Source organism: Carcharhinus amblyrhynchos, chromosome 7 (assembly GCF_965287045.1).
Source record: "Carcharhinus amblyrhynchos chromosome 7, sCarAmb.v2.hapA, whole genome shotgun sequence".
Classification (NCBI taxonomy): Eukaryota; Metazoa; Chordata; class Chondrichthyes; order Carcharhiniformes; family Carcharhinidae; genus Carcharhinus; species Carcharhinus amblyrhynchos.
In genome coordinates this window covers 108792790-108810252 of record NC_137330.1, presented here as the reverse complement: position 1 = coordinate 108810252, position 17463 = coordinate 108792790, and the positions used below count along the sequence as shown (strand labels likewise).

General features: G+C 46.8%; 1 protein-coding gene across 1 annotated transcript in view; it reads left to right on the top strand.

The window, feature by feature from the left end:
• The window catches only part of LOC145345553 (myelin and lymphocyte protein-like), a 30173-nt gene that overhangs the window by 299 nt on the left and 12411 nt on the right, over positions 1 to 17463 (top strand). Inside the window, exon 2 of the mRNA XM_080193387.1 lies at positions 16657 to 16824. Coding sequence (XP_080049513.1) covers positions 16657 to 16824 — 168 coding nt within the window. The remainder of the gene's footprint in view (positions 1 to 16656; positions 16825 to 17463) is intronic.

Here is a 17463-nt window from a genome sequence, read left to right as displayed (position 1 = left end):
ACAGATATCAAAAACTTGCACAGGGAAGAAGCATCCTGATTGAAAGGAGAGAGACAGAAAGAGAAAGAGAGAGGAGGCGGGGGGAGGAAAAAGGATCAGAAGTACAGAGAAAAGGAAGGAGAGAAAAGAGGTAAAGAAGGGAGATGGAGAAGGCCTGAGGGGAGGGTGGAAGAGAGAGGGGGAACTGTGCTGTGAGAACAAGCTGTGCTCCTGCTCCCGGCTTACAAGCAAAAACTAAAATGAGAGAATCCATGAAAGAGAGTCGTGCAATGTTGGTCCGAGGAATCAGACGATCTCCTACAGGGCTGCTTGGAGTCAATGGACTGATCAGTATTTAAAAACTCTGCGAGCAGCCTGAACGAGTACGCCACAACAGTAACTGACTTCATTAGTAAGCGTGTAGAAGACTGTGTGCCAAAGAAGCAAATCTGTGTATTCCCCATCCGGAAACCATGGATGAACAGGGATGCTTGCTGAAGTCCAGGTCTCAGGCGTTCAAGTCAGGCACCACTGACCTATACAAGAAAGTCAGATACGATCTAAGGAGATCCATAAAGATGCCAAAGGACATTACTGAACCAAGCTAGAGTCCCAGGCTGGCCACACCGACCCCCGCTGACTATGGCAAGGTCTCCAAGACATAACAGGCTACATGATGAAGGCATGTAAAATCGCCGGCTTCAACACACCTCTCCCTGATGAGCTCAATGCATTCTACACCCATTTTGAGAAAGAGGTCAATGAGAGCATGCCCTCCACCCTGGAAGCCCTGGATGAACCTGTATCTGAGGTCACTATTGCAGAAGTCAGAGCAGCTTTCTCAAAGGTCAACCCACAGAAAGCAACTGGCCCGGATGGGGTAGCCGGAAGAGCACTCAGATCCTGTGCGGATCAGCTGGTGGCGGGGGTATTCACAGATATCTTCAACCTCTCTTTACAACAATCTGAGGTCCCTATCTGCTTCAAGAAAATGACCATCATCCCAGTACCCAAGAAAAACCAAGCAATGTGCCTAAATGACTGTCGGCCGGTGGCTCTGACATCCATCATTATGAAGTGCTTTGAAAGGTTAGTCATGGCACGAATCAATTCCAGCCTCCCGGAATACCTGGATCCACTACAATTTGCCTATTGCTGCAACAGGTCCACAGCAGATGCCATCTCCGTGGCCCTATTAGACCTGTTAGGCTCCTATTTATCGACTACAGCTCAGCCTTCAACACCATTATTCCCATCAAACTCATCTCCAAACTCCATGGCCTGGGCCTCGACACCTCCCTCTGCGACTGGATCCTGAACTTCCGAACTCACAGACCACAATCAGTGAGGATAGGCAGCAACACCTCCTCCACGATCATCCTCAACATCGGTGCCCCACAAGACTATGTTCTCAGCCCCTGCTATACTCCTTATACACCAATGACTGTGTGGCCAAATTCCCCTCCAATTCGATTTTCAAGTTTGTTGATGACACCAGTGGAGTGGGTTGGATCTCAAACAATGACGAGACAGAGTACAGGAATGAGATAGAGAATCTGGTGAACTGGTGCGACAACAATAATCTCTCCCTCAACATCAACAAAACAAAGGAGATTGTCATCGACTTCAGGAAGTGTAAAGGAGAACATGCCTCTGTCTACATCAATGGGGACAAAGTAGAAAGGGTTGAGAGCTTCAAGTTTTTAGGTGTCCAGATCACTAAAAACCTGTACTGGCTCCCCATGCCGACACTATAGTTAAGAAAGCTCACCAATGCTCCCACTTTCTCAGAAGACGAAGGACATCTGGTATGTCAGCTACAATTCTCACCAACTTTTATAGATGCACCATAAAAAGCATTCTTCCTGTTTGTATCACAGCTCGGTATGGCTCCTGCTCTGCCCAAGACTGCAAGAAACTCCAAAAGGTTGTGAATGTAGCCCAGTCCATCATGCAAACCAGCCTCCCATCCACTGACTCTGTCTCCACTTCCTGCTGCCTCGGCAAAGCAGCCAGCATAATTAAAGACCCCACACACCCTGGACATTCTCTCTTCCACCTTCTTCCATCGGGAAAAAGATACTAAAGCCTGAGGTCATGTACCAACTGACTCAAGAACAGCTTCTTCCCTGCTGCTGTCAGACTTCTGAATGGACTTACCTTGCACTAAGTTGATCTTTCTCTACACCCTAGCTATGACTGTAACACTACATTCTGCACTCTCTCCTTTCCTTCTCGATGAACATTCTATGCTTTGTCTGGATGGCGGGCAATAAACAATACTTTTCACTGTATGTTAACGCATGTGACAATAATAAATCAAATCAAATCAAATGGAGCAGAATTTTCCCTTTTTGAAATACAGTGTCGCAGTGGATGGAATAAGCCCTCATGGTGGCTCTCTTTGCTGCATTATTGGCGGCATGGTGGTCCAGCGGTTCGTACTGCGGCCTCACAGCTCCAGGGATCCAGGTTCAATTCCCGGCTCGGGTCACTGCCTGTGCGGAGTTTGCACTCTCTCCTTGTGTCTGCGTGGGTTTCCTCCGGGTGCTCGGTTTCCTTCCTCACTCCAAAGATGTGCGGGTTAGGTTGATTGGCCATGCTAAATTATAGAGGGACAGGGGGAGCCCAATCAGTGCCCAATTACAGAGGGACATGGATAAGCTGCAGAGCTGGGCTGAGAGGCGGTAAATGGAGTTTAATGTGGAACAGTGTGAAGTGACTTACTTTGGAAGGAGTAACAGGAATACAGAGTACTGGGTTAATGGTAAGATACTTGGTAGTGTGGTTGAGTAGAGAAATCTCGGTGTCCATGTGCATAGATCCCTGAAAGTTAGCACCCAGGTTGATAGGGTTGTTAAGAAGGCATAGCTTTTATTGGTAGAGGGATTGAGTTTAGGAGCCGTGAGGTCATGTTGCAGCTGTACAAAACTCTGGTGTGGCCGCACTTGGAGTATTGCTTACAGTTCTGGTTGCCGCATTATAGGAAGGATATGGAGGCATTGGAAAGGGTGCAGAGGAGATTTAGAACATAAGAACATAAGAAATAGGAGCAGGAGTAGGCCATCTAGCCCTTCGAGCCTGCCCCGCCATTCAATAAGATCATGGCTGATCTGTCGTGGCTCAGTTCCACTTTCCCGCCCTCTCCCCATAACCCTCAATCCCTTCTCTTATCAAAAACCCATCAACCCGCTTCTTAAAAATATTTAGCGAGGCAGCCTCCACCACTTCAACGGGCAGAGAATTCCAGAGATTCACCACCCTTTGAGTGAAGAAGTTCCTCCTCAACTCCGTTCTAAACCGCCTCCCCTTTATCTTGAGGCTGTGCCCCCTAGTCCTACTGTCTTTTTTGAGCGGGAAGAGTCTCTCCACCTCTATCCTATCCATCCCATTCATCATCTTATACGTCTCAATGAGATCTCCCCTCATTCTTCTAAACTCTAACGAGTACAAGCCTAGTTTATTCAGCCTCTCCTCATAGCTCAATCCCCTCAACTCTGGTATCAGCCTAGTAAACCTCCTCTGCACTCCCTCCAGGGCCAAAATATCCTTGCGCAGGTGCGGCGCCCAAAACTGCACACAGTACTCCAGCTGCGGCCTCACCAATGCCCTATACAGCTGCAGCAAGACCTCCCTACTTTTATATTCAATCCCCCTCGCTATGAAGGCCAGCATCCCATTCGCCTTCCTGACCACCTGCTGCACCTGCAAGCTGGGTTTTTGCGACTCATGCACAAGGACCCCGAGGTCCCTCTGCACCGTCGCCTGCTGCAGTTTTTCGCCACGTAAGTAATAGTCCTTCCTACCATTCTTCCTACCAAAGTGGACCACCTCACACTTGCCAACATTAAATTCCATTTGCCATTTCCTGGCCCATTCGCCCAGCCTATCTAGATCCTTCTGCAGACTCTCCACACCCTCCGCACAATTTGCCGTTCCCCCAATCTTGGTGTCATCAGCAAATTTCGACACCCTACACTCGGTTCCCTCCTCCAGATCATCTATATAAATGGTAAATAGCTGAGGCCCCAGCACTGACCCCTGGGGCACTCCACTAGTCACCATCCGCCAATCCGAATAGCACCCATTGACCCCCACTCTCTGCCTCCTATTTGACAACCAATCCTCTATCCACGCTAACACCCTACCCCCAACTCCATGTCCCCTGACCTTCTGCAATAACCTCTTGTGAGGTACCTTGTCAAAGGCCTTCTGAAAATCCAGAAAGACCACATCCACCGGCTCTCCTCTATCCACCGCCCTAGACACATCCTCATAGAACTCCAGTAAATTTGTCAGACACGACTTCCCTTTAATGAAACCGTGTTGCGTCCGCCCTATCAAGCAATTCCCTTCAAGATGCCTCGCAATTTCCTGCTTAATGACGGATTCTAACATTTTACCTACCACAGACGTTAAACTAACCGGCCTATAATTCCCCGCCTTTTGCCTGGCACCCTTCTTAAACAACGGCGTAACATTAGCCGTTTTCCAATCTTCCGGCACTTCCCCAGAATCCAGCGACGTCTGGAAAATAACCACCAAGGCATCCACTATCACCTCCGTCATTTCTTTCAGAACCCTCGGATGCATTCCATCCGGTCCTGGGGACTTGTCCACAATCAGCCCCTCCAGTCTGTCGAGCACCACCTCTCTAGTAACAGTAATGTCATTAAGACCCTCCATTCCTACCACCTTTCCATCGCTAACGCCCGGCAAATTATTCACGTCCTCCTCCGTGAAGACAGAAACAAAAAAGTTATTCAAGACCTTCGCCATATCCCCATCCCCTACCACTAGCTCCCCTTTCTCATCCTCTAAAGGACCAACGTTCACCCTAGCCAGCCTCTTCCTTTTTATATATTTATAAAAACTCTTGCTATCCTTTTTTATATTAAGTGCTAGCCCAGCCTCATAGCTTCTCCTACCCTCCTTTATCAACTTCTTTGTCAATCTTTGTTGACATTTAAACCTTTCCCAATCCTCTTCTCGCCCACTGCTCTTAGCTACTCTAAATTCCTCCGCTTTCAATTTAACACTTTCCTTCACCTCCTTCGTTATCCACGGCTTATTACCTCTCTTCCTACTGTCCTTTTTAACCATCGGAATAAATTTCTGCTGAGCACCAAGAAAGATCTCCTTAAAGATCCTCCACTGCTCCTCAGCAGACCTACCTTCCAACACATTCCCCCAGTCCACATTCGCTAATTCTTCTCTCATCCTACCATACTCCCCTCTATTCAAACAAAGGACGCGCGTCCGGGAACCCACTTTCTCCTCCTCCATCTGCACCAGAAACTCCACCATACAATGATCACTCTCTCCAAGAGGATCCTTCACCGCAAGGTCCCTAATTCTACCCGCCTCATTACATAGCACCAGATCCAAGATAGCTTGCTCCCTCGTCGGCTCCAACACACACTGTTCAAGGAAATTATCCCGGCAGCATTCCAAGAACTCCTCCTCGAGCCCACCTCGTCCAACATGGGTCGACCAATCAATATGTAGATTGAAATCTCCCATAACTACTGCCGTCCCATTCCTGCACGCCGCACTTATTTGCGTGTTAACAGCCCGCCCCACCTCCAGATCATTATTCGGGGGCCTATAGACGACACCCACCAGCGTCTTCCTCCCTTTGCTGTTCCTAATCTCCACCCACAACGATTCCACGTTCTGCTCTTTGGCTCCGATATCATCCCTTGCTACCACCTTGATACTATCCTTAATCAGCAGAGCTACGCCACCCCCTCTTTCCTCCTGCCTGTCCTTCCTAAACACTTGATAGCCCTGTACATTCATCTCCCAGTCCCTGTCACCTTGCAGCCACGTCTCTGTAATGGCCACCAGATCTACCAGGATGTTGCCTGGTATGGTGGGAAGGTCTTATGAGGAAAGGCTGAGGGACTTGAGGCTATTTTCGTTAGAGAGAAGAAGGTTACAAAGTGACTTAATAGAGGCATATGAGATAATCAGAGGATTAGATAGGGTGGACAGTGAGAGCCTTTTTCCTCGGATAGTGATGGCTAGCACGAGGGGACATAGCTTTAAATTGAGGGGTGAGAGATATTGGACGGATGTCAGAGGTAAGTTCTTTACTCAGAGGGTAGTAAGGGCGTGGAGTGCCCTGCCTGAAACAGTAGTGGACTCACCAACTTTAAGGGCATTTAAATGGTCATTAGATAAACAAATGGATGATATTGGAATAGCGTAGGTTAGATGGGTTTTAGGTTGGTTTCACAGGTCTGCGCAACATCAAGGGCCGAAGGGCCTGTACTGCACTGGAATGTTCAATATTCTATGTTCTATGTTCTAAATTGACCCTTGTGTCAGGGGGATTAGTTAGGGTAAATGTTTGGGGGTAGGGGATAGGAACTGGGTGAGATTGTGGTCAGTGCAGACTTGATGGGCCGAATGGCCTCTTCTGCACTGTAGGGATTCTATGCTTTTAACAGAGGAAGAAATGCCAAGGGTTGGAGTCCATGACATTGCGATGGCAGAACAGGCACTCATTGGGCTAACCCGACCGGCAACTTAATTTTATAAATATTGAGGCATCAGTTTTAAAGATTGCCCCAATGAATAAAAGCAGGGCACATGTTCTATAGAGCAAATGAAATACAGCAACACAAAACTAACATTGAATTGATTTGATTTATTATTGTCGTTGAGATAGAGTGAAAAGTATTGATTCTTGCGTGCTATACAGACAAAGCATACCATTCATAGAGTAGATAGGACAGAAGGAAAAGAGGGAGTGCAGAATTTCATGTTACAGTTACAGATAGGGTGTAGAGAAAGATCAGCTTAATATATGAAAGGACCATTGAAAAGTCTGATGGCAGCAGGGAAGAAGCTGTTCTTGAGTCGGTTGGTATGTTACCTCAGCCTTTTGTATCTTTTTCCCGACAGAAGAAGGTGGAAGAAAGAATGTCTGGGATGTATGGGGCCCTTGATTATGTTGGCTGCTTTTCTGAGGCAGTGGGAAGTGTAGACAATGTCAATGGATGATAGACTGGTTTGCATGATGGATTGGGCTACATTCACGACCTTTTGCAGTTCCTTGCGGTCTTGGGCAGAGCAGGAGCCATACCAAGCTGTGATACAACCAGAAAAAATGCTTTCTATGGTGCATCTGTAAAACTTGATGAGAATCATAGCAGACATGTCAAATTTCCTTAGCCTCCTGAGAAAGTAGAGGCGTTGGTGGGCTTTCTTAACTGTACTGTCAATGTGCTGGTACCAGGACAGGTTGTTGGTGATCTGGACACCTAGAAACTTGAAGCTCTCAACCATCTCCACTTCATCACCTCTGATGTACACATGTCCTCCATTATGCTTCCAGGGCTGAGAGTAGGGCCAGGGAGATGGCATCTGCAGTAATAGATGAACTGTAGTAGATCCAGGCAATCTGAGAGGCTGGAATTGATTCGTGCCATGACTAACCTTTCGAAGAACTTCATAATGATGGATGCCAGAGCCACCGGCTGATAGTCATTAAGACACACCGCTTGGCTTTTCTTTGGTGCAGGGATGATGGTCGTCTTCTTGAAGCAGATAGGGACCTCAGATTGGTGTAAAGAGAGGTTAAAGATGTCTGTGAATACCCCCACCAGCTGATCTGCACAGGATCTGAGTGCTCACCCAGGTAACCCATCCAGGCCAGTCGCTTTCTGTGGGTTAACTTTCAAGACGGACCCTCAAACACAGGGCCAACCGAGGCTGTTGGGGGCAGATGACATCCTCTCGCTGACCTCTTACTCAAAACAGGCGTAGAATGCACTGAACTCATCAGGGAGGGGTGCATTGGTTCCGGTGATTCTACACACCTTCATCTTGTAGCTTGTTATGTCTTGCAGACCTTGCCATAGTCAGTGGGGGTCAGTGCGGCTAGGCTGGGACACTAGCTTGGTTCAGTCCTGCCTTTTGCCATCTTTGATGTCTCTCTGTAAATCAGATCTGGCTTTCTTGTATAGGTCAGGGTCACCCGACTTGAATGCCTCCATCCAGGACGTCAGTAGACATAGACATAGAACATAGAAAAGTGCAGCACAGTACAGGCCCTTCGGCCCTCGATGTTGTGCCCAGCTATGTCCGAACCCAAGGTCAAGCTACCCCACTCCCCATTATTCTGGAGTGCTCCATGTGCCTATCCAATAACCGCTTGAAAGTTCCTAAAGTGTCCGACTCCACTATCACAGCCGGCAGTATATTCCACACCCCAATCACCCTCTGAGTAAAGAATCTATCTTGGACATCCCTCCTATATCTCCCACCATGAACCTTATGGTTATGCCCCCTAGTAACAGCTACATCCACCCGAGGAAATAGTCTCTGCACATCCACTCTATCTATCCCCCTCAGTAGGCAGTGGATATCGTTACTCGTCCATGGTTTCCAGTTGGGAAACACACAGATTTGCTTCTTTGGTACACAGTCTTCTACACTTACTAATGAAGTCAATTACTGTAGTGGCTCACTCGTTCAGGCTGGTCGCAGAGTTTTTAAATACTGACTCTAACAGCCCAGTAGGAGATCATCCGATTCCTCAGACCCACATTGCATGACTTTCCTTATCGGATTCTCCCACTTCAGTTTTTGATTGTAAGCTGGGAGCAGGAGCACAATCTTGTGGTCTGATTTGTCAAAGTGTGATGCGGGCGATAGAGCAGTAGGCATGCTTGATGTTTGTGTGGCAATGTTCTAGGATATTTGGGCCTCTGGTTGAATAGGAGACATGTTGGTGGTGTCTTGGTAGGAAGTTTTTGAGCTTGACCTGATTGCAGTCCCCGGCCACGATGAACAAGGCCTCGGGATGTTTCCTCTCAAGGCTATTTGCGGTGGTGTATATTTTGTCCAGCACGATTTTTCTCCAGCACGGAGGTTATAGTGGATGCATTGGTGGTTATTTTCCAGACATCGCTGGATTCCGGGGAAGTGCCGGAGGATTGGAAAATGGCTAATGTTACGCCGTTGTTTAAGAAGGGTGCCAGGCAAAAGGCAGGGAATTATAGGCCGGTTAGTTTAACGTCTGTGGTAGGTAAAATGTTAGAATCCGTCATTAAGGAGGAAATTGCGAGGCATCTTGAAGGGAATTGCTTGATAGAGCAGACGCAGCACGGTTTCATTAAAGGGAAGTCGTGTCTGACAAACTTACTGGAGTTCTATGAGGATGTGTCTAGGGCGGTGGATAGAGGAGAGCCGGTGGATGTGGTCTTTCTGGATTTTCAGAAGGCGTTTGACAAAGTACCTCATAAGAGGTTATTGCAGAAGGTCAGGGGACTTGGAGTTGGGGGTAGGGTGTTAGCGTGGATAGAGGATTGGTTGTCAAATAGGAGGCAGAGAGTGGGGGTCAACGGGTGCTATTCGGATTGGCGGATGGTGACTAGTGGAGTGCCCCAGGGGTCGGTGCTGGGGCCTCAGCTTTTTACCATTTATATAGATGATCTGGAGGAGGGAACCGAGTGTAGGGTGTCGAAATTTGCGGATGACACCAAGATTGGGGGAATGGCAAATTGTGCGGAGGGTATGGAGAGTCTGCAGAAGGATCTAGATAGGCTGGGCGAATGGGCCAGGAAATGGCAAATGGAATTTAATGTTGGCAAGTGTGAGGTGGTCCACTTTGGTAGGAAGAATGGTAGGAAGGACTATTACTTACGTGGCGAAAAACTGCAGCAGGCGACGGTGCAGAGGGACCTCAGGGTCCTTGTGCGTGAGTCGCAAAAACCCAGCCTGCAGGTGCAGCAGGTGGTCAGGAAGGCGAATGGGATGCTGGCCTTCATAGTGAAGGGGATTGAATATAAAAGTAGGGAGGTCTTGCTGCAGCTGTATAGGGCATTGGTGAGGCCGCAGCTGGAGTACTGTGTGCAGTTTTGGGCGCCGCACCTGCGCAAAGATATTTTGGCCTTGGAGGGAGTGCAGAGGAGGTTTACTAGGCTGATACCGGAGTTGAGGGGGTTGAGCTATGAGGAGAGGCTGAATAAACTAGGCTTGTACTCGTTGGAGTTTAGAAGAATGAGGGGAGATCTCATTGAGATGTATAAGATGATGAATGGGATGGATAGGATAGAGGTGGAGAGACTCTTCCCGCTCAAAAAAGACAGTAGGACTAGGGGGCACAGCCTCAAGATAAAGGGGGGGCGTTTTAGAACGGAGTTGAGGAGGAACTTCTTCACTCAAAGGGTGGTGAATCTCTGGAATTCTCTGCCCGTTGAAGTGGTGGAGGCTGCCTCGCTAAATATTTTCAAGAAGCGGGTTGATGGGTTCTTGATAAGAGAGGGGATTAAGGGTTACGGGGAGAGGGCGGGAAAGTGGAACTGAGCCACGACAGATCAGCCATGATCTTATTGAATGGCGGGGCAGGCTCGAAGGGCCAGATGGCCTACTCCTGCTCCTATTTCTTATGTTCTTATGTTCTTATGATTTTCACGTTCGCGTGGGGTGGGATGTAAACTACCATCAGGATAATAGAGGTGAACTCCCGCGGAAGGTAATAGGGGCAGCATTTTACTGTCAGGTATTCTAGATTCGGGGGACCAGTGTTCCGACATCTAGGCACCAAGATGTGTTGATTAGAAGGCAGACCCCATCTCCCCTAGCCTTGCCTGAGGCTGCTGTGCAAGCCATTTGGTGGATTGAGAAACTCTTTGACTGTAAGGCACTGTCGGTGAGGCAGGAGTGAGCCACGTCTCTGTGAAACAGAGCGCACAGCAATCCTTCAGTTCCCTTTGAAAAATGAGGCCGGCTTTAATCTTGTTTGTTTTCAAGAGATTAGACATTTGCCAGGAAGAGGACCTTGGGACCGTGTTGTTTCAATCTCACCCGCAGGCCTGTGTGTTAGAAGAGCACACAGGAAGGTGTCATTATAGCTTCAACCTGTCATCTTCAAGAGTGGGGCTCTTACTATGAACTTTTTTTTTGCCTTTGTGGGAGGAATCATCCATTTTATAAATGTCATTATTCATATTATACATTCAACACTAGCTGTTTGTTTGTGCAGTGATATAAAGAGTTCGGGCAAAGTTAACATTGGCTGACTGTTTAAAACAGAGACAGCTCCATTTATGCAGGCTAGGTTGATTGGCCATGCTAAATTGACCCTAGGGTTAGTTTTAGCAGGGTAAGTGCGTGGGGTTACGGTGAAAGGAAATGGGTGGGATTGTGGTGGGGACAAACTCAATGGGCCGAATGGCCTCCTCTGCTCTGTAGGGATTCTATGATTGATGTATCTCTCCATTGATTTGAAACATGAACTGAGATTAATGTCTAATGAGTGACTGGATTGATATCACCATTTCATTCGCTTGTCTTATTTTCTGTGAGCACTGACCCTTGTTCTGTTATTAACGCATTCTGCTATCTGATCTGCATACCGCTATAAACACCTGCTTTAGTCTTTAACACTATCATTACCATTCCCTTGTATCCAGGACATCTCTGTCCTTTAATCACTCCAAACCTCCAATCGTTCCCTGTCCTTCCATTGTGACCAACCTTTTCTCCACCCCTCCCCCTTATCAATAGCATTAAATCCATCATGTCTCTTCCACTTACCTGCTCTGAAGAAGAGTCATCCAGACTTGAAATGTTACATCGAATCATTGGATCCCCACAGTACAGAAGGAGGACATTCGGCCCACTGAGTCTGTACTGGCCACAATCCCACCCAAGCCCTATTCCCACAATCCCACACATTTACCTTGTTAATCCCCTGGCACTGGAGGCAATTTAGCATGCCCAATCAACCTAATCCGCACACCTTTCAAGTGTGGGAGGAAGCCGGAGGAAACGCAGGCAGACGCAGGGAGAACATGCAGACTCCACGCAGACTGAGGCCGGAATTGAACCTGGGTCCCTGGCACTGTGAGGCAGCAGTGCTAACCACTGTGCCACCGCGCTGTTACCTCTGTTTCTTTCTCCACGGATGCTGACAGACCTGCTGAGATTTTGGAGCGTTTTCTATTTCTCTTTCACTCCATTGCCCAAAGTCAAACTCCAGCCACCTCCACCATACTCGCTTCCACTTATCCATAAATACCACGGCTGATGTACATGTGATAATGCAGTGGTTGGATTATATGTATCAGCTTCTTCGTATTGTAACTTGGCACAGTAAGAAGTGCCACAACAGCAGATTAAAGTCCAACAGGTTTATTTGATAGCATGAGTTTTTGGAATGCTGCTCCTTCATCAGGTGAATGTAGGATTTGTTTCACAAACAGGGTATATATAGACACAAACTCAAATTACAAGATAATGGTGGAATGTGAGTCTTAACAAATAATCACATCTTTACAGATGCAGATAATGCGAGTGGACAGAGGGCCAAGCAAAGGTTAAAGAGATATGAATTGTCTCCAGACAGGACAGTTAGTGAGGTTTTGCAAGCCCAGGCAAGTTGTGGGGGTTACAGATAGTGTGACATGAACCCAAGATCCCAGTTGAGGCTGTCCTCATGCGTGCAGAACTTGGCTATCAGTTTCTGCCTGGCGATTCTGCATTGTCGTGTGTCATGAAGGCTGCCTTGGAGAACCCTTACCCAAAGATCAGAGACTGACTGCCTGTGACTGCTGAAGTGTTCCCCAACAGGAAGAGAACAGAATGCCTGGTGATTGTCGAGCAGTGTCGTAATGTTTGCATGGTCTTGCCAATATACCATGCCTCGGGACATCTTTTCCTGCAGCATGTCAGGTAGACAACATTGGCCAATTCACAAGAGTATGTACTGTGTGCCTGGCGGATGGTGCTCTCATGTGAGATGACGACATCCATGTTGATGATCCGGCATATCTTGCAGAGGTTGCTATGGCAGGTTGTGTGGTGTCGTGCTCACTGTTTTCCTGAAGGTTGGGTAGTTTGCTGCGAACAATGGTCTGTTTGACGTTGTGTGGTTGTTTGAAAGTGAGAAGGGGAGTATGGGGATGGCCTTGGCGAAATGTTCGTCTTCATCAATGACATTGAGTCATAGAGTCATAGAGGTTTACAGCATGGAAATAGGCCCTTCGGCCCAACTTGTCCATGCTGCTTTTTTTTTAGAAGATCCGAAGATAATCCCAATTGCCCGCATTTGGCCCATATCCCTCTATACCCATCTGACCCATGTAGCTGTCTGAATGCTTTTCAAAAGACAAAATTGTACCCGCTTCTACTACTACCTCTGGCAGTTTGTTCCAGACACTCACCACCCTTTGTTTGAAAAAATTGCGCCTCTGAATACTGTATTTCTACCCTCTCACCTTAAATCTCTGCCCTCTTGTTTTAGACTCCTTTGGGAAAAGATATTGACTATCTAGCTGATCTGTGCCCCTTATTATTTTATAAATCTCCATAAGATCACCCATCAGCCTCCTATGCTCCAGAGAAAAACATCCCATTCTATCCAGCCTCTCCTTATGACTCAATCCATCAAGTCCTGGTAGCATCCTTGTATATCTTTTCTGCGCTCTTTCTAATTTAATAATATCCTTTTTATAATGGAATGACGAGAATTGCACACAGCATTCCAAGTGTGGCCTTACCAATGTCTTGTACAACTTCAACAAGATGTCTCAACTCCTGTATTCAATGTTCTGACCGATGAAACCAAGCATGCTGAATGCCTTCTTCACCACTCTGTCCACCTGAGACTCCACTTTCAAAGAGCTATGGACATGTACCCCTAGATCTCTTTGTTCTGTAACACTCTCCAATGCCATCCATTAACTGAGTAAGTCCTGCCTTGGTTCAATCTACCAAAATGCATTACCTCACATTTGTCTAAATTAGACTCCATCTGCCATTCATCAGTCCATTGGCCAAATTGATCAAGACCCCGTTGCAATTGGGGATAATATTCTTCACTGTCCACTATGCCTCCAATTTTAGTGTCATCTGCAAACTTACTAACCATGCCTCCTGTATTCTCATCCAAATCATTAATATAAATGACAAATAACAGTGGATCCAGCACTGATCCCTGAGGCACACCGCTGGTCACAGGCCTCCAGTTTGAAAAACAACCATCTACAACCACCCTCTGGCTTCTGTCATGAAGCCAACTTTGTATCCATTTAGATACCTCATCCTGAATCTCAAACTCATGAGAGTTAACCTTATGCAACAACTTACAATGCGGTACCTTGTCAAAGGCCTTGCTAAAATTCATGTAGACAATATCAACTGCACTGTCCCTGTCTACCTTCAAATTTGTGAGACATGATTTTCCACTCACAAAGCTATGCTGACTGTCCCTAATCAGTCCTTGCGTCTCTAAATGTCTGTAGATCCTGTCTCTCAAAATACCTTCCAATAATTTACCCACCACAGATGTGAGGCTCACTGGCCTGTAGTTGCCAGGCTTTTCCCTGCAACCCTTTTTAAACAAAAGCACAACATTTGCCACTCTCCAATCTTCATGCACCTCACCCGTGACTATCGGTGATTCAAATATCTTGGCTAGGGGATCTACAATTTCCTCCCACAATGTCCTGGGATACACTTCATCAGGTCTCGGGGATTTATCTATCTTAGGATCTCACCATCTCTTGTGAATCCGCACATAGATGACCTTGTTGATCCTTAAGGTACCCTACTCTCTCCCGAGTTACTCTTTTGCCCTTTATGTATTTGCAGAAGCTTTTTCGATTCTCCTTTGCCTTATCTGCCAAAACAATCTTGTGTTCCCTTTTTGCCTGCCTGATTTCTCTCTTAACTGTATTCCTACACCCCCTATACTCTTCTGGGGATTCACTTGTTCCCAGCTTCCTATGCATGTCATGTGCCTCTTTCTTCTTCTTGACCAAGGCCTCAATATCCTGGGTCATCCAGACTTCCCTACTTCTGCCAGCCTTGCCCTTCACTTAAAGGGGAATGTGTTCACCCTGAACCCTAGTTAATACACTTTTGAAAGCGTGCCACTTACCAGACATCCCTTTGCCTTCCCACAGATTCCTCCAATTAACTTTTGAAAGTTCCTGCCTGACGCCATCAAAATTGGCTTTGCCCCAATTTAGTATTTTAACTTTTGGGACTGACCTATCATTCTCCATAGTTACCTTAAAACTAATAGAATTATGGTCACTGGTCCTAAAGTGATCCCTCACTAACACTTCTGTCACCTGCCCTTCCTTATTTCCCAAGAAGAGGTCAAGTTTTGCCCCCTTTCTAGTCGGGTCACCCACAAATTGAGTGAGAAATTCCTCCTGAATACACTCAACGAATTTCTCTCCATCCAAGCCTCTAATACAATGGCTGTCCCAGTCAATGTTGAGAAAGTTAAAATCCCCTACTATTACCACCCTATTCTTCTTGGAGCTATCTGTAATCTCCTTACAAATTTGCTCCTCAATTTCCTGCTGACTATTTAGGGGTTTATAGTACAACCCATCAACCCTAATTGAGTCTCTGTCTATATATGCTCTGTTTGTGAAACCAATTCCCCACTCACCTGATGAAGGAGCAGTGCTCCGAAAGCTCATGCTAACAAATAAACCTGTTGGACTTTAACCTGGTGTTTTGAGGCTTCTTACTGTGCCCAACCCAATCCAATGCTGGCATCTCTACATTATTGTAATTTGATTGGTGCTTTTGGATAAAGCTTGTTTAGTTCAGGTGGGAGGTCACTAAATCTAATTGTATGCCCAACACTTCAACTATTCAGTATGAATAGGAACCGACAGGTTGTGTATAAAGTGATATCTTTTGCCCTAGTGTATGTGTGAGATTGTGCCTAGTTGGAACGAGAACCAAGGACAAAGAAGAACAAGGAAAATTACTGGCAAGGTGGTCCACGCAGCAGGCTGGGAGAAATGTTCCAAAGGGGTCTTTATTTAACACATAGATGGGGAGAATTATTTTCTCAGAGGGTTGTTATTGAGTGAGATTCTCTTCCCCAGGAAACAGTGGAGGCTGAGTTACTGAATGTCTTTAAGATAGATTCTTGATTGACAAGGGAGTCAAAGTAATAATCAGAGAAACCCTATTGTGCAGAAAGAGGCCATTCAGCCCATCGAGTCTGCACCGACCACAGTTCTACCCAGGCCTTACCCCCCACATACTTACCCGCTAATCTCTCTAACCTACACATCTCAAGACTCTAAAGGTCAAATCAGCATGGCCAATCAACCTAACCCACACATCTTTGGACTGTGGGAGGAAACCGGAGCAACCCAGAGGAAACCCACACAGACACGAGGAGAATGTGCAAACTCCACACAGACAGTGACCCAAGCCGGGAATCGAACCCAGGTCCCCGGAGCTGTGAAGCAGCAGCGCTGTCCACTGTGCTACTGTGCCGCCCACGTGGGAATAGACAACAGAGTTGAGTTGAGAGACATCAATCAGGTGAGCTTATCAAGGTCAAAGCAAATTTGAGAGGCCAAATGGCCTACTCCTGCCCCTAATTTGTGTATACGTATGTTTGTATTTATGGAATAAAATGCACTTTTTGGAATGGAACCAGGTGATTTTTTTGAAAGAACTTCGTAGGCTCTGTTGGTTTCTTGGGACCTGTATTTGTTAATAGTGAATTGTTGCTGTATGCATACTCATACTTACGCATCTAAACAATTAAGTTTAGATTAATTTAGTATTCTTCACCATTTATCCTGGGGTATTGTGAGTGAACCACATAGCATGGAGTTGCTTGCGGGTTAGACTGGATAGCTGACTTTTTTTTGCACTGTATTTTGTTTTTTTTAGGTTTTTGGTGGTCTAGTTTGGATCCTTGTGGCTTCTACAGAAATTCCATTTCCAGATCTCCAAGGCTGGTTGATGTTTGTTTCGGTTTCTTGCTTCATTGTAACTAGCATGCTGCTCACACTGTACCTCACTGGAATGCAGAAACGTTCATCTTCATGGATTGCACTGGTATGTTCATTGCCTGCTTGTGTTTCCATGTTACATAGTAGATTAGGGTGGCACGGTGGCAGAGTAGTTAGCACTGCTAAGTCACAGTGCCAGGGACCCAGGTTTGATTCTCGGCTCGGGCCACTGTCTGTGTGGAGTTTGCACACTCTCCCTGTCTCTGCGCAGGTTTCATCCGGGTACTCCGGTTTGCTCCCACAGTTCAAAGATGTGCGGGTTAGGTGGATTGGCCATGCTAAATTGCCCCTTAGTGTCAGGGGAACTGTACCATAGAACGAGTCTTGGATAAATGCATGGAGTTATGGGAATAGGGCCTGGGTGGGATTGTGGTTGGTGCAGACTCAATGGGCTGAATGGCCTCCTCCTGTAGATCATAGATCATAGAACCCTACAGTGCAGAAACAGGCCCTTCGGCCCATTGAGTCTGCACCGAACACAATTCCACCCAGGCTCATTTTCCCTACATATTATACCCACTAATTCCTCTAATCTCCGCTACCCTGGACACTAAGGGGCAATTTCTTAGCGTGGCTAATCAACCTAACCCGCACATCTTTGGACTGTGGGAGGAAACCGGAGTACCCGGAGGAAACCCACGCAGACACGAGGAGAATGTGCAAACTCCACACAGACAGTGACCCA